Here is a 27,478-nt window from a genome sequence, read left to right as displayed (position 1 = left end):
TGCAAAATCCTCATTTTTTTTGCGATACATTTATCACAATATATATTATGCCCGAATGTCCTCCCTCTAGAAACCAGTGTGGGCCTTGCTTACCTGAAAACTGGAACGTTTTGTAAGTCTAGGCAACCCTCTGTCAGTTAGAGAAAATCAAGTCAAAAATACCACCTGCTAGTACTTTGCACCAACAAATCTCAAGGACAGAGGACTCCTGATGGAAGCAGTACTACAGGTTTACCTGGAGGAACCATTTCACTGGGACAACTAGAAAGCTTTGGCTCCTTCCGTCAGACTGGTGTTGTGTCAGAGACTGGGGCACCAACCCAACCTTCTGTAGGAGGAACGTTTTAATGGGTCCAACCAGCTGGACAAATGGTGGCACTCTAAGCGAAAATTGATGACAATAGTGCAGTTTACAAAACGGTGCCCGCATCTACATAGGTTAGGGAACTGGTCTATGTACATGGCAAAGTGCCAACTGGTCTGCATCAGAACTCTGGGTGTTTTTTTTAAACCCTACGTCCATTGTAAACAATGTATTTTCCTGTCTTGGTTCCTTACAGAAAAAAAGCTCTAAAAAAATTGATTGACTAAATGAGAAAAATATATTCGCAGTGGCTAAAATGTTTGCAAAATGACGCACACTGGGTCATTTTCACAAAAAGCAAAGCAATTTACAGCAAAATAAACAAAGGAAAATTCATGCAAATGAAAAGCCATCACCTGCAGGAGAAAAGGCAAGCTAACCACTGATCATAGTATTGACCATTTCATGAAATGTACAGCAGTGATACAAGTGAATTAACAAATCTCAAATACATTACACGTCGACTGGAAATGTGCGCTTTACCTCACAAACGTATAAAATGGCACATAGTAAGGTGTGAACACGAATTTTAGATTTGCTATGCTTTCATTTTAGAGCAAGTAAATGCTGCAAACGGGTGTTGAAGTGATAGCGGATTTCACGCAAGCTTTTAGGCCAGATGGAATTTGGAAAGCCCTGCTCAAGAAAAAATATCAGTCAGAAAAATTGGATTCGTTGATCGTGTTTAGGAAATGTTCACAAACTTTACAACCACTGGCATAAGAAAGCAGAATTCAAGATGCAAGTATCTGCTAAAAATAAAATCTGCCGATCTACTAGCAATCTACATAAGTGCCAGGGGCCACAAAGTACGAAAACCCTTTCAATAGCTGTGCATTGCAGGACGTAGCATTTTCGCCCAACCTTCCCAGAGCCTGCTTACACAGAGAACATAGAACATGGATGAAATTCTGACCATGCTAGTAGGATAAACGGGGCAAATGCCAGGAACTTTCATGGAAGGAGGCAACACTAAATTGTTGCAAATTGCAGTGGGGGAGATCCACTTAACTTAAGATGGAGAAAACCAAGTACATTTAAATGTCAAAAAGTGAATAGTAGAAGATCCCTGGTTTAAAAGATAAGTTCTGCCAAAACACAAGCAACAACTTTGAATTCGAGCTGGCAGGGGAAGAACAAACACCATGTGCATGTCCCAGTTTCGGCAGGATAGCTCAGGGGCAACGTGCTAGCCTTGGAAGCAAGACGACACAGAACACAGGTTCGATCCCCGGGTCAGCACTTAGAAACCTCTGGGTATTAAGCACGTTATAAATAACCCATCATATCATTATACTAATCCCTCACACTTTATATGTACTGGAACAGTGCTCCAAGGTGCACTCATCCAAATAGGGTCTTAGGTACCATGAAAGGAAGGCGTGGATCACACTATGCCAGACCACCTAAACGCTGGTCAGTCATGGACAAGCCATTCCTGTTTGATAGCAGTCCAGCTGTCCAAATGAATGGAACAATGCAGCATATAGACACATATGAAAACGTTGGAAGTGAGTGGATAATTCCGGTTTGTCAGTATTCCCTTTGAAGAAAATCTTCCACATACGACATTCGTGTCCTAGGAAAATAACAATATTCACTCTCACATCTGAGAACCACACAAGAAAAGGCAGGTTCGGGCCAGCCAACAAACGTACTTTGGTGGTCTGATACTGGATGGGTCAAGTAATTAATAGAATTAAATGGGGGGCAGAGGATGTTTTGATGCACACTTAAAACGTAAATGGGTGACAAAATAGCCTCAGTCTTTTCCATCCCAAACTATAAAACCAAATCTTGACCAGTTTCAGATGTCAAAGCTTTATTAAAACACAGAAGCTTTCTCAATCAGAAGTTGCTAGCTTGAATAGATGGCAGATTCGGCTAGTGTCAAAACAAAAGAAGCAGAGCCGATAATTATGCACTCGGCAGCTTTGGCATTTCATTTTTTCTAAAAGGATCATGTATTTTAGATAATCATATTCATTCCCTGCCTCTCAACGTCTAACAATAGGACACCGTCCTCCTCAGGATGGTAATTATGCTCCCCCAAACCGATATTAAATAAGGATTTACACATGAAGTCTAAACATGATCGCTTCAAAAGCTACAATCCCTTCCACTCTGTTCTCACCCCTGCAGAATGCGTCATTTCCATACTAAGTTTGTGAAAAGTTTGTTCCCATTCCCATCTCTCATCTATGTACTGAGGTTACTGTACAACACAAAATATTAGCCTCTGCAGCGATGTCTTGGTCATCTGGGCGGATAAGCCTTTATAGAGTTCACATAGCTCATAATGAAAGGGTTTCCGAGTCAACTGGTTCCATTTTCTTAAACGCTTATTAGATCTAAAACAAAAATAGTTACCCGACCAACACACTCGTTTGAAAGCCCGAGATCTTGAAATTAATGGTTTCCTCCATTATACCACCAGCCATGTGTAGGCATACATTTTATAGAAAGGTTCTCTATCGAAGTCCACTTTTATTATCTGCAAATGGTTCGAATCATTTTGAATGTTTCAAGGGACCAATGCATCCTCATTGGAGCATTCCGGTTCGAAAAGGGGATTACACAAATACAGGCTGCTAAAGTCCACCTTTGAGAGATGTTATGCTAGCATTTTATATTCTATAGCATACGTGGTAAGGGCATACACAAATCAAAACAAGCCAAGGGGCAACACACAGATGACCTGAGAATGTCTCTGCCTTAAAAAAAATGCACCAAACACCTGTCAACTGGTGGCAGGGATTTTAAACATGGTCGCCCAGTTTCGAATAAATTACACACATTTAAGAGCTAGGTAATAAAAAAAAAGGTCTTGTGAAACCGACAAAAAATCTGCAAAGTGAAATGAGAACAGAAATTATTAAACTGTAAAGGGAAATCAAAATGAACCAAACAGAAAGCAAGGAAACTACTGTCATGAGAACACATGCACTATACAGTGTACGCAGCTATGGAGGGGATGGGCGGGGGGAGAAACTCGATAGGAAAAGATAGAACAGTTGCCAAAGTGATTAACATCCTCCTGCCTTTCCAGCACTGGGCTGTCATCCACCTTTATGGAAATATAATACAGCGGATACAGAGGCATCAGTCACTAGGCAAATGGATACTGCTACAGGAACACACAAATGGCCTTTCTCTCTCAATTTATAATAAATACATCCATAACAATTTAACATCATGACATCTGCTAGATGATCCAATTTAACTTACAGCGGGGTCCAAAAATGACATTTCACATCACAGAGCGAAATCAAACATGGTATATAACACTGGGATCCAGGTACATCAACATTTCAGAAGTTGCACTGCCTGCGTTTTTCCAGGTTGTCGCGATAGGGGTGCTGTGGGCAGATAGTGAATAGGTACTTGGGGTGCGGATAGAAAGGGTGAAGGAAAGTGCTGTCCAAACAGCTACTTGGAATCGTACTCCCTTCAGCTTAATGGCCCACTGCGCGCTGCTATGAAACACCGTGCATACACTTAAAATGGGACGAGGAAAAGAGCATCTAAAAATATGCACACACAAGGGTTATATTGCCAGTTTGCCCTCAGTATTTTTCCTCAGCTGTCAAATGGCTGCAGAGGCAGCATTTCCTAGAGGGTTCTTCTCAGCACTACCTGCGCTCATTGTGTCTGCTCTATAGTTTTATTTTATTTAAAAGCTTTATGTAGTGTGAATCAGACACAGCGAGTATCAGAGTGCTGCAGAGCAATTGATGGCAAATGACGCTTGCTGCTGCAGTAGGGCTGAACTTGAACTCCCTCATCTGCAAGAATAGAGACCCGGGCTTCTAAATATCAGAATTTGACATGATACAGCTGTTCATAAATATGTAGCCCATGGAAGAAAGAAGAATCTGCTTAAGGGATTTATGCCACCCAGAAGGTTCCGTTATGAGATTATGGAATTTGGTTTGTGGTTGCAAGGAAGGGGAGAACATTTTACAAAGATAATAAGTGTACTGTATTAACGCTAGAACTTCAATTCCTTCAAGAACTTTCACTTCACTGCAGTCAAACTCCAGCTCAACAACCAGGGGAACAAATACTGCCTTCACTTCTTGAATGTATGCTAGCATTTACTGCACCCCCCCCGCGCAGCGATAGCCTTATAGCTAGGGCAAAACCAAAGCTAAAAGTGGACAATTTTAAGGCATCTGGCCATAGCCAAGGTGAAAGAGCTTAGCAAGAAGTATTTGAGCTACTACTAGAGCAGCATTAGCTTCCCGTTGCCCAGCTGCTTCACAACTTAACTTAAGCATACACTGAAAAGTGTCGAGAACATGCGCCAGTGCCTAGTTTCAAACTAAGAGGCTCAGAAAAGCACTTTGCAAATCACTCTGAAAGGACACCCAAGGAGCAGTAACTTCAGAATACATGAAGAGTATCCAAGATGGATGAAATCCATTTGAACTATACAGACAGGGGGGGGGGGGTCTATAAGTCGTTAAACAGGGCTCGCAAAATCTACTAGCCCCACTAGCACTGGCTAGTATTATTTATGATGGGCGAGTAGCATTTGCATGATACTCGACCATGCTGGTGAGTATGGGGGATGTTAGAGCTTATTTTTAATTTACTTCAAACACACTTTGGTTGCAGTAAGTGTGCTTATGGCGACATGCACCATTTTACAAAAAGAACTGGTAAATATTTTGTCACAAACAACCTTGGGGCAAGTGCATTTCACTTAGGTCGAGTATGTAAACTAAGGAACTCGCCCTGCCGGTCTAGTGGGATTTTTAAGCATTTGCAAGGCCTACAGAGGCATGCTTACTCCTAGTAAAATGAGCATACAAGAGAGCCCCATTGAGGTTGTAAGTGTCATTTGCATAAAATAATTCAAAGTCATGACCGCTTGAAATGCTTCCTTACAGGACGAATTAGCAGCAGTGACAAACAGCCTGGAACTCGTTTTTGATCAGTTCAGACACCCATAACTCGTTTACGTATCCAGTGATAATCTTGCGGGCAATAAAACCATGGCCAAAAAAGCAGATTTTTAAAAATACATTTTCTGACGAATTTCTATGTGGGGTTTGGGTTATGGTTATATACAGATATTAAGGGGGAAATCGGGGGCCTGCAGGGGGCCGCTTATAAATGGGTGTAAAAATGCATTTAAAACGACAGCATTTTCTGTCGCTGCACTTTCGGCCGCAACATCATCACATAGAACCCTCATTTCCTATTGATATCTTGAAAGGATTCTTCAGGAGCAGTGGAGTCAGGTAAAGGAAGTGAAATTATGAGAATGATCCCATGGATGTGGAAATCTGAAATTATGGCAACAAAGACATTCAAAATTCAAGCTTGTGATGCAAGTTCAGGAGATGGTGATCTAACCAGCATATCGCCATGGTCATGATAAAAAGGCAAAAACTGTCAATGTTGGGCAAGGTTCAGAAGCCCACAGAAATCTGGTAAGCAGCAATGGGGAATAAGGAAACCGGGGGCAGAAGGATTGTTTGAAAGAATGTGCATTGCAAGATTGACATAGGAAGTTTGCTGCTGCATATTGAGATGTGACTAATAAAAGGCATAAACAAATCTTTGGGCGGATGCCTCAATTCGAGTTGTGTCCATTTCCAATTTGCTCTACTATCATTAAAGAAACCCACAACTGGCTATGGGCGCCTTGTATTTTTACCATAGTGAAAATGTAAAAACCCCTCAATAGGACCAAGCTGAATGGCAACAAGGTTTCAACTTCTGCTGCAGTAACAGGAGAAACACGGAATTCTCTGTAGTGAAAAGTTGCAAAAGCGTGACACAGAAGAGTAACTGATTAACAGTCCACGATCTATAGCCGAGGCAAAAATGTCTTATGAGTACAAAGTCACCGCGTTGTTTGGTTATGGAACATCCGATTTAAAATGTTCTTATACGGGACTTAAAAATAACTCTTCGTTATTTGTCCCAATAGAGCAAACACGTCGAACAATCTATGGACGAAATACAATGAAGAGGAAACAAAGCATTTAACTTGCTTCCGTCAGCAAAGTAAGTGCCAAATTATAAACTGAAAACCAAAAGGTGGTCAGATCTCAATGGGGCACAGACATTTCACTGACCATTTAAACCCTTGTGGGGCATCTACTTTTAAGGTTTAGTTCTGACTCACCCATCTAGTCCGTTGTGAGGATTGAAAAACCCTTGTAAAACTAGTGTGGATGATCAGCCACTAACAAACATTCCACTATTTGAAGCCTGGGAAACGTGAAACATGCTCAGCTACCCCAGTAACTGAGCAGACCCTGAACCTTTGCTGAGTAAAAATCACCCGTCTGTCATTACAAAAGCAGTGGGGATCAGGCCAAAAGTCAGACTGAAAAATTGGGTCACAATGATAACAACTAACAGAAATTAAAACCATTGAACGTTGTGAGTGTTCCTAGTTAGGTTTTCGGTTATCAGAGTGTTGTAAGCAAACATCGCATCTCAGCAGTACTGTCTGAACGTTGCCTCGCTGCACAGGAACGACGGCGCCCTCACGGTTTGTTGAGGTAATGCATAGTCACCATATTGTCCATGAGAACTTTGACATATTTCCCCCGCTAATCTGACCTCCTCGCAGCTCCAGCAGATTATGTTCCATTGGCACTACAACTGGGACCAAAGTGTGCTCACCTGCAGATCCCCGCACTGAGCACCCAAAGCCTTCAGGGACACATCTAAACACCTGAGCCTCTAGCCAAGGCGTCTAAAACGATTCCCCTCCATCAGGTTCTAACTGCTGGCCCACCACGACAAGTCATTGGTCACAGTCCTCTATATCAGGCGGCATCTCATTTCGGATGTGTACTGAGACCATGGACCTCGAACGAGTAACTGAAAGGAGAGAACCCGAAGCCTGGCCTCTAGCACCCGGAAAACGCAGGAAGCCATAAGGCCCAGGTGAGGAGAAAGGCTAAAACCATTAGACTGCTTGAGTTCTAGAACCGTTTGACCATTTGACCAAGGCAGGCAACTCTTTTGGGAGGGCCTTCCCCCACCCGAGTGTCCTGGACTGCTCTCATGGAATGCAGCCTCTCTGCTGGTGGTGTGTGCAACTTCTGAAAATTTAGTGAGAAGCGCAAGCTGTGAACATCCAAACAAGTATCCTCGAGAACTAGTCTGTGGAACAACCTGGGATAAGCCAGTTCAAGTATGGGAAGACGAAGACCCCCCCCCGTATCTCCTGAGGTATGCCACCACCACAGACATCAGCATGGTGAACCACCCTGTGCTTGGAGGTAAAGTCAAAAGAAAACACTCTCAACTCGTAATGGGCATGCCCAATGACAAATCTCAGGCAGAGTCAGTGCTTCGGTTGGATCGGCACATGAAAATAGGCATCCTGCATGTCCAAAAATACCAACCAGTCCGGCAATTGAAGAGCCTAGAGAATATCTCTAGCATCACCAAACGTGTCCTTCCTCAGACACTTGTTCAAGGCCCTGCGGTGCAGGAAGAGCATCAAGAAATGATGGGGGTACCAGCCCATCCCTCTCTCGTGGTTGGCACTTTCTCAATAGTTCCCTTAACCAACAGGGACGACAGCTCGTCTTGGAGCTACAGTTCCGGCTGTCAAGGAAGAGACCGGGGACTCCTCAGGATGGGCATGCAATAGCATTTTGTACCAGGTGGTGAACCAAAGCTTGGGAATCTCCTTCCACGTGTTGAAATGCCCCGAGACTCTTCCTCCAACTGTGGAAGCACAAGGGGTGCGGGCTGAGATTTTGTGGCTGACTGCACTGCCAGCACCAAAGAAGTCCACCCACTCCTCCCTCGGTGCCCCCTTGGAGGAGTAAGCCCTACCCCTTTTTCTCAGATGATTCTGAATCACGCCTATGTCGGCATTTTCTTCTTATGGGAAGAGGAGGAAGAAGAGTGGTGGGATTCACTGCAAGAGTGAGACCTCTTTTTAGAACTTTTAAGTCGCATGCCTTCCCAATCATCTTTTTTCTTGGGGGTAGGCACCTCTGTCTGCTCCTGATGATTTGGTGGCTGACTGAGCCAGTGCCTTCAGAGGGAGTCTGCCGAGCGTTCCCTAAAGGCCTTCGGGTTTATAAACTGACAAGCTGTACTTCTCAGTGTGTTGTTCAACACGTAGACACCACACACAAATGTTGGGCGGGTTCGTGATAGATATTTTGCAGCTCCAGTCTCGGCAGTGCTTTCATCCTGGACCCAGAGATACTGAGGCAGTCAAAAATCATACTATGATTGTATTACAAACTGCATGCTGAGCACGCAGAAAAAAGGAACCGAGGTGTGGGTGTGTAGTGCATGCTATTAGTAAGGGTGACAACATCACGACTGGAGTCTAGGAGTGCTAGAGTCAGGGTACAACTGAGTTGTGTAGATGAGTTGACCTGCACTACTCCCCTGTGGAAATTGTCCAAGCAGCTGTTGCTGATGGAAGTATCTCTCAAAATAAGGAATCAGTGGGAGAAGACAATACATTTAAATAAGGAATGAATAGACAGAATCATGGTTAGAATTGATGTTTCATGCAAAAAGTATTTGATTAAAAGCTTGATCCTAATGAAGTCTAAGGTCTCTCTGGCTGGATTAAGGTTTCTGGGCATTGAGTAGCCATCTTTGTGTGGGTTAGCAACAGAGAAGACAGAAAGCAGTCTTAAGAAAACATACCTCATACAGCAGGGCTGTTTCTGCTGCCCTCAAAGTTTCGCCCTTGTGAAATATACAAGCCATTCGGAAAAGAATTTGAATTCGGGAAAAACTAAAAACTGGAGGAAAAAAAACATTAAAATATAACAAAGTTTTAAAAAAAAATAACTGCACTGTGGTTCTAGACCTCTTTGGTGAATCCCAAAATAACTATTGATAAAATATCCAAAGGCACATCTGGACTGAGCAATAAAACGCTACTGCTCTAAAAGGGAGTTTATTTTCTCGAACTGTTCTGGCTTAACTGTTTTACTAAATCTTCCACTAGATTGAGTTTTCACGAAGAACTCCAGGCAGTCCAACCAAGTGGGAAAACTAAAACGTGTTGGATGAAAATATCTAATTTGAAGAGAACCACGCAACTATCAGACTTGAACAATAGAAAATGGGGGGAAAAGGCAATATTGTTTTAAACAGAAACGCAGCATTCTAAAACAAACTTCAAATGAACATTCAAATTTATGGTCAGCGGTTGTCAAACGAAATCATTCCTATGCTTTCTTCTGTACACAGAAGAGTACACGGCTTAGATAGTCAGGCCCCAGACTGTCACATTATTATGTTGATGGAATTCATTTTAACACTAGGACACTGCAAATTAGACTCTAGCCAGTGCAGAAAACAAGCATCAGATTATCCCATAGCAATGTTTAACTAGCATGTATTTATTCAACAATGCTCCAAAATGTTTCTGTATATGGAGCTTGGTTTCAAGGGTCTGATCAGTCTGGTTATGTAAAAAGTGTAAAAGCAATTTAAGTGCACATTCTTTTAACAAGGCCTTGAGTTTTAACTCGGATGAATCCATGTTCTTTGCCATCATGTCATTTGTCGAAGCCTTGTTTCCCGGGTCCGGCTTTGGCGCTGCAGGGGGCCCCAGTCCACCCTTCTATAATGCAGTGGGAAAATGCTGCAACTCTAGACGTGACCTCACCTCACCACTCAACTCCATCTCATAAGGGTGACAACACTGCAAATCCACATCTTCCGCTAGGCTCTGCTCCTTTCAGTCCTACGACTACCGCCTATCCACTGACTCCCACACCCCCAACTCCCATCGGCCAACCTTTTCCCCACACCTAACCTCAGCCCCCTCCTTACCTTAGTTGTCCCACCACTTCCGGGTCTGTTGCACCATGTGCAAATTCTTGCACGCCCTTATTCCTAACAGGATACCATTCAGGAAAGGCGAACTGTCGCAAATCAGGCTGTGGTAAAAGTGGGTAACACGAACTTGATGCAACGGCCAGAGTTTACCGGTATGGCCTTTTATTTTAGCGGAAGGTGACTAACTCCCCAACAGAAGGAGATTTCAGGAGACCAGTGACTATAGAACACTTTGTTACCAAGCACTGGGTCAAACAAAGGCACTCCAGTTCTGTGCCTAACACAGAAAACTTATTTTATGCATTCATTTGGAGTAATCAATGATGCACTAAGTTAGGCCAGGGGTAGGAGGGAGCGGAAACACAAAGTAAACTAAAAATGATACATTGAAATATTTTAGAGCACAAGCATAGAGATACTAGCAATTAATGTACATAAAACATCTCTGAACTCACGGTGCCTGCTCCTGCATTCCTACCCAAGGCAATCAATCTAAATGCGTCTCCATGAAACAATGGTGTAGTACCAATGGCAAACAGTTGTGATCTCCTGCATGCAGCAAAAACTACCGGAGTACTTTCAACTATTCAGGCTTAATGTTTGCAAGGCTAAGGCTACCCTAGCACCCACGTAATCGCAAAGCTAACAACTCCATAGCTTAAAAAAGTGGCAGGCAATGAGTACGCACCAAAAGACAATTGGCAACACATGCCAACATCGATGCTTTGCAGTTTACTAACAGTCATAGGGATATATTGGCGGACGGGTTGCTTGAAATGCTTTCTCTGTAAATAACTGTTTATTTCCCACAGTAATAGATGTTTTTCTTAAAATTCTCAGAATTTAAATTATGCAAAGCAAGCAGCCACTGCTGGTGAGAAGTGAAGAGAAAGAAACATTTGGCCAACTTTTAGCAGACCTTGAAGGATCACCAGTCACAAACTCGACAGTGCATCGCTAGCATATTTGCATACCCAAGCAACGCTGCCTAGTCATCTTGATTCCTATGGCCTCTGCAAGTTAATGGTTGCTGGAGTTCCGACATTCAGTACCACTTAGCTATCTTAGAAATACCAAATGATGAAACAATGGCATATTTGAGTTGCACATTCTTTACTTGTGGTTGCAGTTCTGTTTTAACTAGCTCAGTAGCTCTCAAATATTGAGCATAACACGTGATATATGCATACATATGTATAAAAAGAGTTATTTACAAACACCTGTATATTCATATATAAGGCATACATACATTAAGAGAAAGGAACATACCTGGAAATTGATAGCTGTAACTTGGGGCAAATCCAGGATATCCTCTGCCATACGTTGCAACAAAATTTGGGTAACCTTAGACAAAAATACAAAAGTTAATCTGCATTCTGTATCATGGTCTGCTGCAGGTACAAAGTCATCAACAAAGGAAAAATCTGCTGGGGGTGGTATCTTGCCAAGATCTCTGAAAAACCCAGTGACAGAACGCATATCAAATTCCACAGAAAGGGTACACTGTTGCGAGATGGAGGCAGTTGTTCAATGGGTCGGGTGGACATGTATTAAAGGATCCCTCTAACATTCACCTTTTTTTCTAATTGGAAAGGTAGACTTCTGCATGCTTGAATAAAGTTACTACTACATTTTCATCTTCACATGAGATTTATTGCCATTCAGTTCTTTTGCTCACGTTCCACAAGAACCCAAATGGATAGCTCTTTCTGTATGCGTCGTCGGTGGCGTGCACTTTAGCGCACACTGCAACAGAGAACCTGCCTTCTTGCTTAGCTGGAAGAGTAAATGCCAAGCTCCAAGGCTAAACACAACCCAGGTTTTCTTTGACATTTGAAGAGCTTACATAGAATATACTTTGCTTCAGTGCTATTGACAGTTGGAGATCAAGACGCTAGCAACGGTTTCTCCCAGGAGACTGAGGGATAACAGTTGATCAAATGCACTCTAGACCCAGCAAGAATCTAAAGCCAGACATTACCACACAGCAACTCTCTCTCTATAAAGCAGAAATGATTTAAAGGTAGGCGTCACTTAAGGAAGCTAAAGTTAAGCATCTGATAAGAGGAAAATATTGTTTCAATATATTATGCCTTGATATGCAAGACCTTAAGGGATGGTCAAGTGCTCACTGGCGAAATGAACTGATGGATGTAATTTAACCTTTCAGTTGCATACTTACTTGCACGTGTGAAACATTCAGTGCGATGGCACACATGTCAGTAAGCACTCGGGAATATTAAACTAGTGGTCTATCCCATTCATTAATCAACAGTGAACATTTGAAAAGCGGGTAGAGCACACATTGCTCAGTATGGGGACTGATATTTCGATTCAATGGCATGTTCTTGCTTCAGGAGAGCACACCAAACATTATTTACTGAGCAACAATAACAAATGATAGCTTTGAACACGCACAGCTACAGACTCTGCCTGCTCCATGTCAGACCACTTCTCTCAGTCTATACTGCAGGGCATTGAGATGGCCTTCTAGAGAAAGTTCATCCGGATACAGATGCACATGAGACTACCAATACAAGAGACAAAAGTGACATGCTGGTTAGAGGGCGTGCAGGGGAAGGCGCCCTATTACTTCCACTGTAACCAATTATACTTTCCAGCAGGGCCTGACCGAACTGCCATAGGATTTGGAGCCAACATTGCTGGAATCGTAAGGTTTAAAATCCAGCAAGTTACAGGGTACCCTTGCCACTCAAATACAGCGCTGTATTAAAAATAAAAATACTGTATACAAATTAAAAATACTGTATGCTTTTCCCATTCTATTATATGCGGTTATTTTATATTTTTATCTATGCTGCGTTGTATTGTAAATATGCCAATGTGAAAATTATACACGTATCTTCCGCTTTAGTTTTCCCTCACTACCTTCTCATTATTTTTGTGTTTTTCCTTTTATGTACTTTAATATATTTGTTTTGAAAGGTTAAATAATTAACCAACCAAAAAAAAAAATACAGCGCTCTTGCAAGCTGCGTTCCAACCAGGTGGCGGATTCTGAACACAGAGCAAAGTAGGCATTTGCAGCTTCCGCTAAATATCACAAAGGCAAGAACTTGCTCTAAAAACACTTTGTAGAACAATTGCCAAACACAATGTTCAAGTGTTTGCTTACAAATTTGACAATGATTCCAGTTGTACTGCTGTATAACAATTCACACAACTCGCCAACCATTAAGTAACAATTTTCACCACAATACATCCTAAATACCAATGTACACAACTAACTAGCAGTAGAGTAACGGTTTTAACCACAAAACAGTGACCCCACGGTTTGCATTCCTCAAAACATTTTCAAAGCTGAAATAGACATGACGCATCATGCGTCACACACAAAAAACGTAAGAATCCTTGCACTGATCGAATCATTATAGATGTCATCCTGAAGAAATACAGCTTCTTTTACGCACATGCCAATAATAACGTTTGATACATGTATCTGGCATTGCCACTTTGATTACATTTATTGGGTGCGATTCACATTCTCCAGACGAAAACGTTTCTCCCATTCATGCCTTGGCGGAGGTAAGTCGGGCCTGCAGGCCCAAATATCACATATTTGCTAGCTGCAAGATTGTGTATATTGGGGGAAATGGCTAAATCCTCACTTGACCATGCCATGGAAAATTATCAGGTTTTGCATAGAATTATGCCCCATGACTCCCTTCAAAGCAGGGATCCTTGTCAGTCTATTTATTGCTGATAACGAAAGCCACATTGTCAGTTTGGGATAGATCATCAGTCAAAGGCCCGACAATACCTCCTTTTCAAGGCCTTATGCCCTTTATTCACAGGAACCTGAACAATTTACCCGTTTACCAGAGTGGAGATTTTGAATGCTGGTTATCAGGAGGCTGTAAATCTGAGACTCATTTGTTTACAGTGGATACAAGAAAGTAGTTGATTCAATGTAAAGAGATGTTTGGTGTAAGAGATGGACAGACTAACTTATCAGATGAGGCACTAGCTTTTCCTTTGCTCCATGAATCCATTACATTTGAAAAACATTGTTATCCTCGGCCACCTCAAAGGGACTTTCCTCCAAGAGTAACTCACTTTTGGAGTGTTCCACAACAGCCCACATTGAAGTGTGGCAGGCTGACTTGTGCAAGGAGCTGAAGGCGGAGTAATGAGACACATTTGGATTACAACGCACAAATCTTCATATGTATGAAACGGAGAGCAGCAGTTAAAAATGTTATCAATGGCATTGGGTTTCGTGTAACAGAAACTCACTCATGATGAAACTGGCTTATGTTGGCATGGCTGAGGCGGTGCTAGCACATGTATACATGCATGGTGGCACTGCCCTTTAGTGGTACGATTTTGTTAGGGTGGTTCTTGATGATTTGGCAACAAATCACTAGACCACAATTCCCATATAATCTTGCAGTATCGATTTCTGGCCAAACCGGTCAGGGGAATTATCACATGAGTGTGTCCAGCGATTTTCTGACAGTCTCTTGGAGTCTCACCTGCTGATTGACTACTCCTGGAAAATGTCACATACCAGATTTAAAAGATTAGCACAATAAAAAAAGTATAAGTTACTCACCATAGTGAATAAAGTACTCCTAGTCCATAGTCCCCCTTTCCTCCATATTGCTCGGGCGTCCCACGCTAGGGACAGGCGACGGAACCTTTAAATTTAGAGGCACGCAGGGGCGCGGTACTGGGAGCATGCGCTTCCCCGATTACGCGCAATGGCGCCACTCCTCACTCTTCACTGACGCGTCGACAATATAACCATTGGTAATTACACCAGTTTTATTAGGGGTGGGGGGGGAGGATGGTGGGACATATGGAAGAAAGGGGACTATGGATTGGAGTACGTTAGTCAATACAGTGAGTAATTTATAATTACTCCTACGTCCCGTCCCCATTTTCTTCCATACTGCATGGGTGATTACAACTGAATTTAGCCCTGGGGTGCAGAGGTGATCCTCCTTAGGAAAAGTTCCTTAGTACTACCTGTCCGAAAGTCGCGTTTGACCTAGAGCCGGCATTCAAACAGTAGGGCTTGCAGAAAGCCGAAGGAGTGGCCCATGTGGCCGCCCAGCTAATCTGCCACGGGACGAGTCTCTGGAATGCAACCGCCGTGGCCTTGGCTCTGACAGCGTGGGCATGCATGTTTGCTGGAAGTGTTTTATGCTGCACCTCATGGGCCTCCTTGATGGCCGAAACAATCCACCTTGCTAGAGAGGACTTGGAAGTCCGATAACCCGGCATTGTCCCCCCGAAGGTGACAGAGCGTCCGACTTGTGGAAGCTCTTGGTCCTGTCCAGATAGAATTTTAGAGCGTGCCTGACATCAAGACAGTGCAAGACCCTTTGAGCATTGTCCTTAGGATCCACAAAGCAAGTAGGTAACACCATCTCCTCATTTAAATGGAAAGAAGAGACTACTCAGGACCACCTTATGTTTGTGAAAAGTAGTGTACGGTCCTGAAGCCACCAGTTCCTGGATTTCACTAACCCTACGTGCAGACTTAAGACCGACCAAGAGAGCTCTTTTAATGGTGACAAGCCTGATGTTCGCGGACGCCATTGGTTCAAAAGGTTTGTGTGCAAGGCGCCCAACACTAGGTTGAGGTCCTACACCGAGTGTGGTTTCTTGATAGGTGGATAGAGCCTGATGTGGTGCGCCAGATGTCGCTTAACCAACGGGTTGGAGGAAGAGAAAACGTTCTCCTCAGAGTTCCGGTAGGCTCCTATGGCCACCAGACCACAAAAGTGATGGGTAGAAGGTTTTGAATGAATCTAAACCACTGGCAAGTGCTCTGGGCAACCTACCACACCACCGTTTTTTAGCCCGTCTGCGCCATTGCAAAAGGGGACAAGACATGTGCAAATCAGTCAGCAGCTGCTGCCACTGAAGGTAGTAGCCCAGCCCGAACTGCTACCGCAGGTCCCCTCTGCACAGAAAACCAAGCAACCCCAGACATGTTTCGGCCTTGTTGGACCTCCTCAGTGAGGTGCAGCCTGGTTCCCTGTGGCACAGCGAGCAAGGGACCCACGTCTGGGCATACCCTCTCTCACAAGGAGAAACAAACTGACCACAAAAGTGATGGGTGGCCACCAGACAGATACGGCATGCATCTATTTGCACCCCTGAGTGTGCAAGATGTGTAAAGAAGCATAGCACACCGTCCAACGTGCAAGTAAGGGGGTCAACCTCCTTAGATTCTGCCCAGTGGAAAAACCTAGTCCATTTGCTTTTGTACTAGATCCTAGTAGCATCACTCCTAGCGCGCTGTATGATGTCTAAGTTAGCCTGTGACAGACGCAGATGCTTTAGTGTGACCTGCTCAGGAACCACGCTGCAAGGGCTAACTTCTGTGGGGCGGGGTGGATGACCCTGCTCCCTGCTGAGATAGGAGCGCTGGATCCAATGGCAGGTGAATGGGAGCCTTGTCCGAGAGGCTGACCAGCTCAGAGAACCATAGTCTCGCAGGCCACCAAAGAGCTATCAGAATGATGCTGAGGTGACGTGATTCATCTTACAGATCACCCTGTGAACCAGGGGAGTGGGAGGAAATGCATATGCTGTCATGTTGAGACTGGGCCCTGTCCATGCAAAGATTCAAACTGCGGGCACCTCTTGTTGTACCAGGTGGCAAAAATCCCCAGTAGGGCCTGATGGTTCAATTGCCATTTGTAATTGTCCGCCCCCAGTCTGCTGAGCCTGTGCGCCTCCAGGTTTGACTCACCCTGGAGGTGGATTGCACTCAAGTAAATGTTGTTCTCCAGGGCCCACTCCCAAATGCTGACCGCTAGGCTGCACAGAAAGGGGGACCTGGTGCCACCCTGCTTGTTGATGTAATACATGCTGGTGGAATTGTCAGCTTGAATGAGGATCATCTTGCCACTGATAAGCTGCAGAAAAGCTCTGAGAGCGAGCAGATAGCTTTCAGCTCTAGCCAATTGATATGTGCATCCTGCTCCTGGAGGGACCAGACTCCATGGAGGCTGTGGTTGTTCAGGGTAGGCCCCCAGCCTTCCAGGGAGGAATCTGTGGTGATGGTCACTTAAAGTGCTGTTTTCCGGAAGGGCCTGCCTGTCTGCAGGTTGCAGTCTGTGGACCACCAGACAAGGTCCTGGTGGAGAATGGGAGGAATGCTGACAAGCTCCGCTTGGGAGCCCCGCTCCTGATTCCATGAGGCTGCGAAGTGCAGCTTCAATCTCCTCATCTTGAGCCTCGTGTGAGGTACGGCCAGTAGGAACGCTGCCATGAAACCCAATAGATGCTGGTACTACCAGGCTGAGATCACCTCTCTGCTGTGAAAATGACCTGTGGCCCTCTTGATGGCTGTGATCTTGTCCTCCCAAGGGGAAAACTCTCGCTGAGCTTGTGTCCGAGATGAGGCCCAGAAAAGTCAGGCTCTGCATAGGCTGCAGCTGAGACTGCTTGAGATTGATGGAAAATCCCAGTTGGTGGAATGTGTTCATAAGGGTGGAGGAAGTGTGGTGAACCGCCTCTGGGGATCTTGCCCTGACAAGCCATTCATTCAGGTACGGGTAGACCTGGTGACCTTGGCCTCGAGAAGGGCTGCCACTGCATTAATAAGTTTGGTAAAGACCCTGGGGCTGAGTTGAGGCCGAAGGGTAGAACCTTGTATTGGAAATGGAAGCCCATGATCCTGAATCGTAGAAAGGACTGATGAGGCTGCCAAATTGGGACGTGTCGATACGCATCCTTCAGATCAAGGGAACACATCCAGTGTCCCTTGCAGAGTGTTTCCGCAATCAGTGATGCTGTAACCATATTGAATTTTTGAAGAGGGAGGGAGAGGTTCAGGGTGGAAAGGTCCAACAACTCTCAGGTCAGCCTGGTTCTTCTTTTGTATGGTGAAAATCCTGGAGAAGGAGCCCGAGCCCCGCTGAGAGGCTGGGACTTCTTCCACTGCCTGGCTCTCTACGAGCAAATGAATTTCCGCCAACAGAGTTGTTTTCCCAATCTGTGGGAGGAGAGGGAGGAATCGGTAGACGGTAACTCGTGGACACTACGGATAGGATCCAGGGGTCCGCAAACCTCGGATGCCAAGACTGTGCATGAAGTGCATGCCTGCCCCCATCGGAGACACATGGATCAAAAGGGGCGCGTCATGCCTCCTTTCCCTCTGTGGCTGGGGCAGAGGAAGGGGGCTGAAAGAAGCCCTTACCCCCCCCGCCCCCCATTCTGCTGCTTACACTGGTGTTGACTCGGAGAACAGTCAGGCTGTCTTGACCTCCGTTCCTGAAAGCCCTGGAACCCACCAAAGGCCCGCCCCTTGTCGGAGTGTTGATGCGACTGGCTGTAGTTCTTGGGCGTGGCCTTCGTGAGGGTAAAGACTTTGCAGTTTGGGAACTCTTTCTTCTGGTCTAGCTCATCTGTGGTGGAATGAAAAAGTTCCCCACCCTCGAATGGAAGGTCCAATATGCGTTCCTGGAAGTCCGGGTTGAACTTGGTAGAAAGTAGCTAGGTAGTCCGTCTCATGTCCAATGCGATGCAGATGGCATGGCCTGAGGTGTCAAGGTGCGCCATGGTGGACTCCATCATGTCCTGGGACACCATTTCAGCTTCTGCCAGCCCCGCCTTGAAACGTGCCTGGCTCTGCACCGGAAGATCTGGAAGGAAGTTAGCTATTTCCAGCCAAAGCCTTTGATTAGCGGCTGCCAGCATGGCATCCGCCTTGGATTGACGAAGGTGCATTGAGGCATTGGAATAGACCTTCTTTCCATAAGCCTCCAAGATCTTCTCCTCCTTGCCTCGAAGCGCCAAAGACAAAGTGGCTGAGGACGACTGAGGCTTGGAAGAGTGATGCTGCAGCGATCACTGAAGAGTGCGGTTGATGGGTACACCGACAGCAAGAGTGGATCCCCCCCTGCAATTGCCTGGACTTGGCGGCGTTCATCGGATGGGCCGATTGGGGTTTCAGCTATCCCTTTCTGTCCAAGGCGACAACGTCCTTCTGCATTGGAATCCCCGTTCTAGCCGCAGGGCGTAGAGTGAGGACTTGGGCCAGGTCCCCCGCTCCAGTTGTTCCACCTCAGGTTGTGGAAGCTCCAAGTATTCGCCCAAACCGGAGAGCCGTTTGTGTGGCTGAGGGTGGAGTGTCGGGGTTCTCCTCCTCATGGGTGTCCACTAGGGTGTCCGGCACGGGTGGTGGAGTGCTAAGCGCTGAAGGCTGCGGCGGTGCGAGAACTGGAGCCAGTGGCTGCTGTAGAGGCTAGTGCAGAACTGCCTGCTCTGTGTGAGGCAGGGGAGCCGGAATCGAAGGACCCGATGTGGGAAGCAGGGGATGCGCAGGGGCCTGAAGCACTGGAGCCATAGGAGGAATGACTATAGGTGCCGGTGGTGGGACCGGAGGGAGCATGTCCCTGATCACATCCTGAAGGATGGCCCCCATCTGAGGAGATCTCATGAGTGTGAGGAACTTTTAAAAAAAACCTGTCCTCACAAGATGGAGCGGTGGTAGGTGGTATTGACGGAGTAGCGGGCAGCTGCTGAGGCCTGTGCGTACTCTGCTTTGCTGCTTGCAGGGTAAATCTGCCATCTGACGCTGAAGGAAAAGCTGGAGGCCAGGTGCCTGGTAAAGACCAGTTCCACCTTCTAACTCATTCTGCCACCTGTGCCGCACCAGGGGGCAGTATCGGACAAGCAGACCTTTTGTCTGGCGCAGTGGCTATTTTGTTGGGCTGCATGCCACGTGCCAGCGTCGTGGTGCCTGCCTCACCGGGCCCGGCATCCTCCAGGAGACTTGGCGGTGGAGCTTGAGGCCTACCCTGCACCTTAGGACGAAGCCTGCTGGGTGCATTGCCCTCAGCTGTGTCGCTGGTAGTGCTGCATACAGGCACCCCCTCAGACATATGTCCGGTACTAGGGCGTATCCCCTCGGGTGGACATCCAGTAAAAGGACCTTGAGGTCCCTCAGCACTCACCCTCGAAGGATCTAATGACCTCTCGGCCTGGTGGCCCGTAGCTGAAGCAGCCTCTGTACCTGTGCTGGTGCGTGAACCCGACCGGACCGTCCCACTTGGACGTTTCCTTGGGAAGGAATCAAGCTTGCGGGGTGCAATGGAAAAAAAAAGCGGCCCTACCTTGGGCCTTGACTTGTATCTGACAAAGTCCTTCAAGATCTCTAGAGGCCATATCTCAAAGAGCTCCTTCCACTGGGCTAACTTATTCTTCAGAGCACGAGGTGCAAGCACGTCACACGCGGGACAACCCTCCCAGCCATGATCAGAGCCAAAGCAGCGGAGGCAAAGAGCATGGAGGTCGGATGTAGGGAAGAGCGTGGGGGTCGGACGTAGAGAAGAGCCCTTCCCAGGCTGGACACCTGCTGAAGGCCGCTGACGTCGATATGCGCCGGGGAGGATGGTAGTGCCAGAGGACTGAGTACCCGATTAAGACCAGAAGACAGTACCCGGGGAAGAGCACGTGGAATTACAAGGCTGAAGCCAAACCCAGGAGCGCTGGTGAAAGTGGCCCGTTTCAGTCAACGCAGAAAAAGTTACTGGGGAGTGGCGCTGGTGGGCAGAGTCAGGGGAGCGCATGCTCCCAGGGCCGTGCGCCCGCCCGCGTGCCTCTAAATTTAAAGAAGAAGAAGGTTTCTTTCTGGTGAAAAAGTTTTGTCTCCCGTCCCTAGCGAGGGACGCCTGTGCAGTATGGAGGAAAGGGGACGGGACATAGGAGTATTTTATGTTACCCACTGTAGTGACTAACATACTCCTTGTCCATTGTCCCCTTTCCTCCATACTGTATGGGCGTCCCTCGCTAGGGATGAGAGACAGAACCTTTTTCACCTGAAAAATCATCTCCCCCTTTAAATTGAGATGCGTGCGAGGGCGCGGCCCTGGGAGCATGTGCTCCCCTGACTGCGCCCACCGGCGCCACTCTTCAGTCCCCTTTGACGCGTCAACAATATTAACATTGCCTAATGACACAAGTTTTATAAGGGGGGGGATGGAGGGATGTATGGAGGAAAGGAGACTATAAACTAGGAGTACGTTATAATAGGAGTACATAACTTATAATTACTCCTACATCCCGTCCCCTTTCCTCCATACTGTATGGGCGATTACAACTGAATGTAGGCCCAGGGTGGAGAGTTGCCCCTCTTAAGAAAACAAGTTCCTTAACACTGCCCGATCAAATTCTGCGTCCGACCTGGCGCTGGCATCCAAGCAGTAGTGCTTGCAGAAGACCGAGGGAGTAGTCCATGTGGCCGCCTTGCTGATAACCTGCCACTGAACGTGTCTTTGGAAAGCTACCGCTGTGGCCTTAGCTTTCATGGCGTGGGCATGCATGTTTGCTGGTAGTGGCTTGTGCAGCCCATCATATGCCTCCTTTATGGCCATAATCATCCACCTTGTTTTTTTTTTTTAAATTTCTTTATTGGTTTTTCAGCACATATGAAATAGTGAATAGACGATGCAATATGTATGAACAAGACCAACATGTCTTAACGTACCCAACCTTCCCACCCCTCCCCCCTCCCTCCGAGACCACAGTGAAGTCCTCAGATTTCCTTAGGCACGAGCCGGGTCGGGACTGTCAGTGCAGTTCGAGGCGCTGTCTTGCGTCACTGGGTGGAGTAGTGGCTCCGTTAGCGCTACCCATCGGAGTAGGTCTGCGCTGGAGTCCAGCCTTTGTACCTGAATCGCCATTTCCCAAGCCGCAGTTTCAGCGGCTATCCATCTCTTAAGGTCGTCCCACCAAAGGGCTTCACTCGGCCCCCCTGCGCTCTTCCAACCCATGGCTATGCGCCTTTTCGCTGTTATGTATATCAGGTCAGTGAGTCTATTTAGGGGCTTATTCTTGCTGTTTCGCTTGTAACTCCCCAACATGCAGGCTGCTGGCTCATGAATCTCCACCTCAATCTCAGCTGACGCCACTTTTTCTTTCACTCGGGCCCAGAACCTCTGGACTATCGGGCAGCTCCAAAACATGTGGGTCATACCCGCCCTTGGCTCGTGGCATTTGGGACAAGTCTGGATCGTGGCACCTTTGAACTTTGATATAGCGTCAGGCGTAAGGTAGGCTCTATTGGTGATGTACAGCTGGATAAGCTGGAGGCGAGCATTTCTGGAGATTTTTTTATGGTAATGGGTTATTTTCTCCCATGCTTTGTCCTCAAATTCGAGGCCCATTTCCCTCTCCCATCTACTTTTGCGTTTCAGTGCGTCTTTTGTCGTGCTCTGTAGCAGGGCTTCATACATTCTGGAGGTTTCATGACCTCCTTCAGCAGTGTCCAGCAATGATTCAATGGCTTCATTCTCCATGAGTTGGTTGGCGGCCTCTGGCCATCTCTCCTTCAGGGCCTTCATTACTGCTCTGTGGAGCAAGAACTGGCCCGTGGGCAGGCCCGTGGACTCGCTGAGGTCAGTAAACGTCATGAGCTCTTGTTCATGGATGAGGTCTCCGAGTACCGCCACCCCATAGGGTTCCCACTGGGTGCGCGTGTCTGTATATCCCCATGAAGGTTTCACCATGACGGCCGCAATGGGGATCTGCAGGGAATACGGGTCTGTCACCCCCACCGCCTTGCAGGCTCGCCTCCAGAGCTGAGTTCCAAGTTTGATTAGGTAAGGGTGGTGTTGAAGAGCCCCTTTCTCGACCCAAAGTAGGTCTCGGAGTAGCAGTCGCGGCAGGGCTGGTTGGGATCATCCACCTTGTTATGGAAGCCTTTGAGGCCTGACAGCCTGGTTTTGACCCCTCCTTCCCCCCTGAAGGAGGCAAAGAGGGTGTCTGATTTGCAGAAGCTCTTGGTCCTGACCAGGTAGAATTTTAGAGCATGTCTGACAGTGCAGTACCCTCTGAGCGTCATCCTTAGGGTCCGCGAAGAGAGTTGGTAACACTATGTCCTCATTTAAGTGAAAAGAGGAGAATGCAGGGTGTGTTCGGAGCACCACCTTGTCCTTATGAAACGTAGTATATGGCTCTGAGGCCACTAGCACCTGGATCTCACTGATTCAGCATGCTGAGTTAAGGCCCATTACGAGGGCCATCTTAATAGTTGCTAGACTGCAATCAGCTCAAATGGTTTATGCGGTTTCTTGATCGGTGGATACAGTCTAGTTAGGCCTGCTAAGTGCCTCTAAACCCCCAGATTCGAGGTCTGAGCGTACCTCCTCCTGAGAGTTCTTGTAAGCTACAATGGCCGCCAGATAAGTGCAGCATGCGTCTACTTGCCCGCCTGAGTTTGTAAGGTGTGCTGAGAAGGAGCTCACGTCATCCAACGTGCAAGTCAAAGGATCAATTTCCTTTCACTATGCCCAGTGACAGAACCTAGTCCACTTGCTTTTGTACTGTCTCCTGGTGACGTCACCCCTAGCCCCCTGTATAATGGCCAGGTTAGCCTGTGACAGGTGCAGATGCTTCAGGGAGACCTGTTCAGGAACCACACTGCAAGGTCTAACCTCTGAGGGCAGGGGAGGGGTGTATGACTGTGCCCCCATGCTGACAGAGTAGGTGTGCTGAACCCAGCGGGAGGTGTACAGGGGCCTGGTCTGACAGGCAGAGCAGCTCCGAGAACCAGGGTTGTACTGTCCCCCGTGGGGCTTTCAGGATGATCCGAAGGCCCCTCGACTCCCTGATCCTGCAGATGACCCTGGGTACCAGGGCAGTGGGGGGAAAATCGTAATTGGTTAGGTTGTTCCCCTGGATCTGCATTGCATCGCCCAGCAAACCCCTGAACTGCCAGGCACCTCCTGTTGGCACTGGTGGCAAAGAGGACCACCTGCGGATGACCCCCCCTGTTGAAGGTCCCCTGAAGGACTTGCTCGTTCAACTGCCATTCGCATTTGTCCGTATCAAGGCTGCCGAGCCTGTCCGCTTTTAGTTTGGACTCCCCTGGGTGGTGGACTGCTGACAGATGTGTCGTTCACCAGATCCCACTCCCATATGTCGACGGCCAGTCTGCAGAGGTGAGGAGACCCAGTGCCACCCTGCTTTCTGAAGTAATATATTCAGGTGGAGATTTCTGTTTTGAATGAGAATCGCCCTGCTGGTGATAATAGAAAGGCTTTGAGAGCAAGCCAGACAGCCATAATCTCGATCCAGTTGATGTGCGCTAGTTGCTCCTGCCGGGTCCGTACTCCGTGGATGCTATAACTGTCCAAGGTAGCTCCCCATCCCTCTAGGGATGAGTCTGTGGTAATGGTGACCTGAGGTGTTGGTTGCCAGAAGGGCCTGCCTATCCGCAGGTTGTTGTCTGTACCCCACCAGATCAGATCCTGGTGGAGCTGCTGTGGTATGCTGACCTGCTCCGCCTGCAAACCCTTCTCCTGGTTCCAGGAGGCTGAGATTTGTAGCTGCAGCCACCTCATTTTGAGCTTCGTATGTGGCACTGCAAGAAGACATGCAGCCATAACTCCCACCATGTGCTGGTACCACCAAGCCAAGGTCACTGCTCTGCTGAGAAAATGTCCAGTGGCCCTCTTGATGGCCGTGATCTTATCCTCTGAGAGGAAGATCCTCACGGAGATAATGTCCCAGATAAATCAGAGGAAGGTCAGGTTCTGCATGGGCAACAACTATGACTTTTTGAGATTGATAGAAAATCCCAGGTTGTAGAGTGTATCCATGAGGGCGGATGCCGTATGTTGGACCACCACCGGAGATCTCTAGCCAGTCGTCTAGATATGGGTAAATATGATGGCCTTGCACCCCGAGTAGGGCTGTCAATGCGTTTATTAGCCTTGTAAAGACCCTGGGGGCCAAATTGAGCCCAAAGGGTAGAACCCTGCATTGAAAGTGAAAACCCATGATCCTGAACCTCAGGAAGGACCAATGGGGTTCCCAAATCTGGACGTGTAGGTAGGCATCCTTCAGATCCAGGGAGCACATCCAGTCTCCCGCACACAATGTCTCTGATATGAAGGCTGGGGTAACCATCTTGACGTTTTGGAGGGGAATGGAAAGGTTCAAGATGGAAAGGTCTAACAACTCTCAGGCCAGCCTGTTTCTTTTTGTGTATGGTGAAAATTCGTGAATAGAAGCCCATGACTCACTGAGAGGCTGGGACTTCCTCCACGGCCTGGCTCGCTACCAACAAGTGTATTTCCGCCAACAGAGCTGCTGTACAGATCTGCAGGAGGGGAGGAAGTAGAAGGAGCAATGGGGAGTAGGAAGTCCATGAATACTACTGAGAGGATCCATGGGTCCGTGAGCCTTGCCCTCCAGCAGTGTGTGTGAAGAGCAAGCCGGCCCCCCACTGGAGACTCGTGAATCCGAATGGGCCTGTCCCAATTTCTTCCCCTCTGAGGCTGGGGCTGAGGAGGGGGACTGGAAAAAACCCTTGTTAGCCACCTTGTGCCATCTGCACCTGTGCTGGCTAGGGGATCCGTCCAGTTGCCTCGACCGGCTCTCCTGAAAGCCTCTGAAGCCTCCGAAAGACCGACCCTTGTCCGAGCACTGGTGCTTTTGGTTGTAGGTCTTGGGAGTGGACTTGGTGAGAATCGATCAACATTTCGCTGTTTGCGCGCTATTCTTTTTCTCATGGAGTTCCTCGTCCGTTGTTGAAAGCAACAGTCCCCCACCACCCTCTTGAAAGGCAAGTCTACTATGCATTCCTGCACATCAGGGTAGAATTTTGTGGCCCTTAGCAAAGCCACCCATCTCATGTCGGTGGCTATGCAAATGGCCCGACTTGAAGTGTCGATGTGGTGTGGACTCCATTATGTCCTGTGCCACTATTTTGGCCTCAGCCAACCCATCCTTGAAGCGAGCCTGGCTGTGGGCAGGGAGCCCAGGGAGGAAATCGGCGATCTCCCACCATAGCTTCTGGTTGACAGCTGCCAACATGTCATCTGTGTTGGCCTGGATTAGGTGGAGAGTAAAGTTGGAATACATTTTCTTGCCGAACACCTCCAAGATCTTTTCCTCCTTGCCAAGAGAGCCGAGGACGAAGTAGCCAAAGAAGATTGTGGCTTGGAGTAAAGTGATGCAGCCACTATCATGGAGGATTGCGGTTGGGGTGCGCCGACAAACTAAGAGGGTGGTCCCCTTCCGATTGCCTGTATTTAGCGTTGAAACGCCTATTGGTAGGCTGGGTAGAGTGTGGCTTGAGCCATAACTTTTAGGCAAGCGCTACCAAGTCTTTCTGAAGTGGGATTCCTGTTCTAGCACTAGGGCGTACTGTGAGAACTTCAGCCATTACCCCCGCCTCTGGTTGTTCCACCTGCGGCTGCGGGATTCATTAGGTACTCAGCCAGGCCCACCAGCCGTTCGTGAAAAGCCTTGGCTGACGATGGAGTGCCTCCTCCACATCTGTGTCCACTGTTGTGTCCTGCAAGTCCGCTGGAGCCAGAGGATTGCTGGGAGCAGGCAGCGGTGGCGTGCTGATTATAAGTGCTGGAGGCTGCTGTGGTGGTAGAGCCGGGGCTGCCGTAACTGGAGCAGGCATGGGGGCCGGGGCTGCCATGACTGGTACAGGCATGGGAGATGGGGGTAGAGCTGTATCTTGTGCTGTTTTCCTTCAGTCTCATTCCTTACTTCTGCTCTCTTAAGTCTATCGCCTCAAACTTTGCTCTGTACAGTCATAATTTGCTTCCCTTGTTTCAGTTTGTACCTTTCCCCCTTAGTACTAGTCCTAAATTCCATGACCCTGCCTTCTATAGCTCGTGCTTTTTCAGCCTAGATACAGCTTGCTACATTTACCTTGTTCCAGTCCCCTGCAACATTACCTTATTCCAATTTATTTGTACAATTAACTAGTTACAGTTTCAGGCAATCTTAGTTCCGGTTCTGAAATGGAGTCCCCTTCAGTCTGGTAAATGTTCTATCGTGTCCTCACCTGTGTCTCTGTGTATCCCTTGTAGAGATTGGCTCCTATGCACTACAAGGTAATCTTTGCCCCTTCCTTGGTCTCGTCTTCTCTGCAGTCCATAGTGTATTTTATGTAAAAGTGTGTTGACTGCTGTTCCCACAGAAGGCATCCACTGTATGTTTTGGTAAGACACACAAAGGCTTGAATTGTGAACGTACACTCAATTTCTGTGCCTTTGTTTCTATATAAAGAAGCCACCCTTACTGCCCTTTCTTCAATCGGATTGCAGGGTGAGTATCTGTAAGAGTAACTTGCAGAGGGCCATTGAGCTTATCCGATTTCTGAGGGCAGTCTCAACTCAGACTTGCGTACAGCCCTAATGGGATTCCACATTGTTTGTCCAGCACATGGCTTCCACCTTCTTTGCTCACCATCCCAGCCTTACCTCCTGTTCCATTATTACCCTTATGTATTTCTTCTGCAGATCAACCCCCTGCTGTATACACTTACCAGTCTGTTTACATCAGCTAGGCAGTACCTAT

General features: G+C 47.2%; 1 protein-coding gene across 15 annotated transcripts in view; it reads right to left on the bottom strand.

The window, feature by feature from the left end:
• MSI2 (musashi RNA binding protein 2) overlaps positions 1-27,478 on the bottom strand; it is a 2,560,560-nt gene that overhangs the window by 607,236 nt on the left and 1,925,846 nt on the right. For all 15 annotated transcript variants that reach the window (XM_069614640.1, XM_069614629.1, XM_069614635.1 and 12 more), the window contains exon 10: positions 11,435-11,509. In XM_069614640.1, the coding sequence (XP_069470741.1) occupies positions 11,435-11,509 (75 nt within the window). The remainder of the gene's footprint in view (positions 1-11,434; positions 11,510-27,478) is intronic.

This window comes from Ambystoma mexicanum, chromosome 9 (genome assembly GCF_040938575.1).
Source record: "Ambystoma mexicanum isolate Mex_15411 chromosome 9, UKY_AmexF1_1, whole genome shotgun sequence".
In the NCBI taxonomy this organism is placed as follows: Eukaryota; Metazoa; Chordata; class Amphibia; order Caudata; family Ambystomatidae; genus Ambystoma; species Ambystoma mexicanum.
This window is presented reverse-complemented; position numbering and strand designations above follow the sequence as displayed.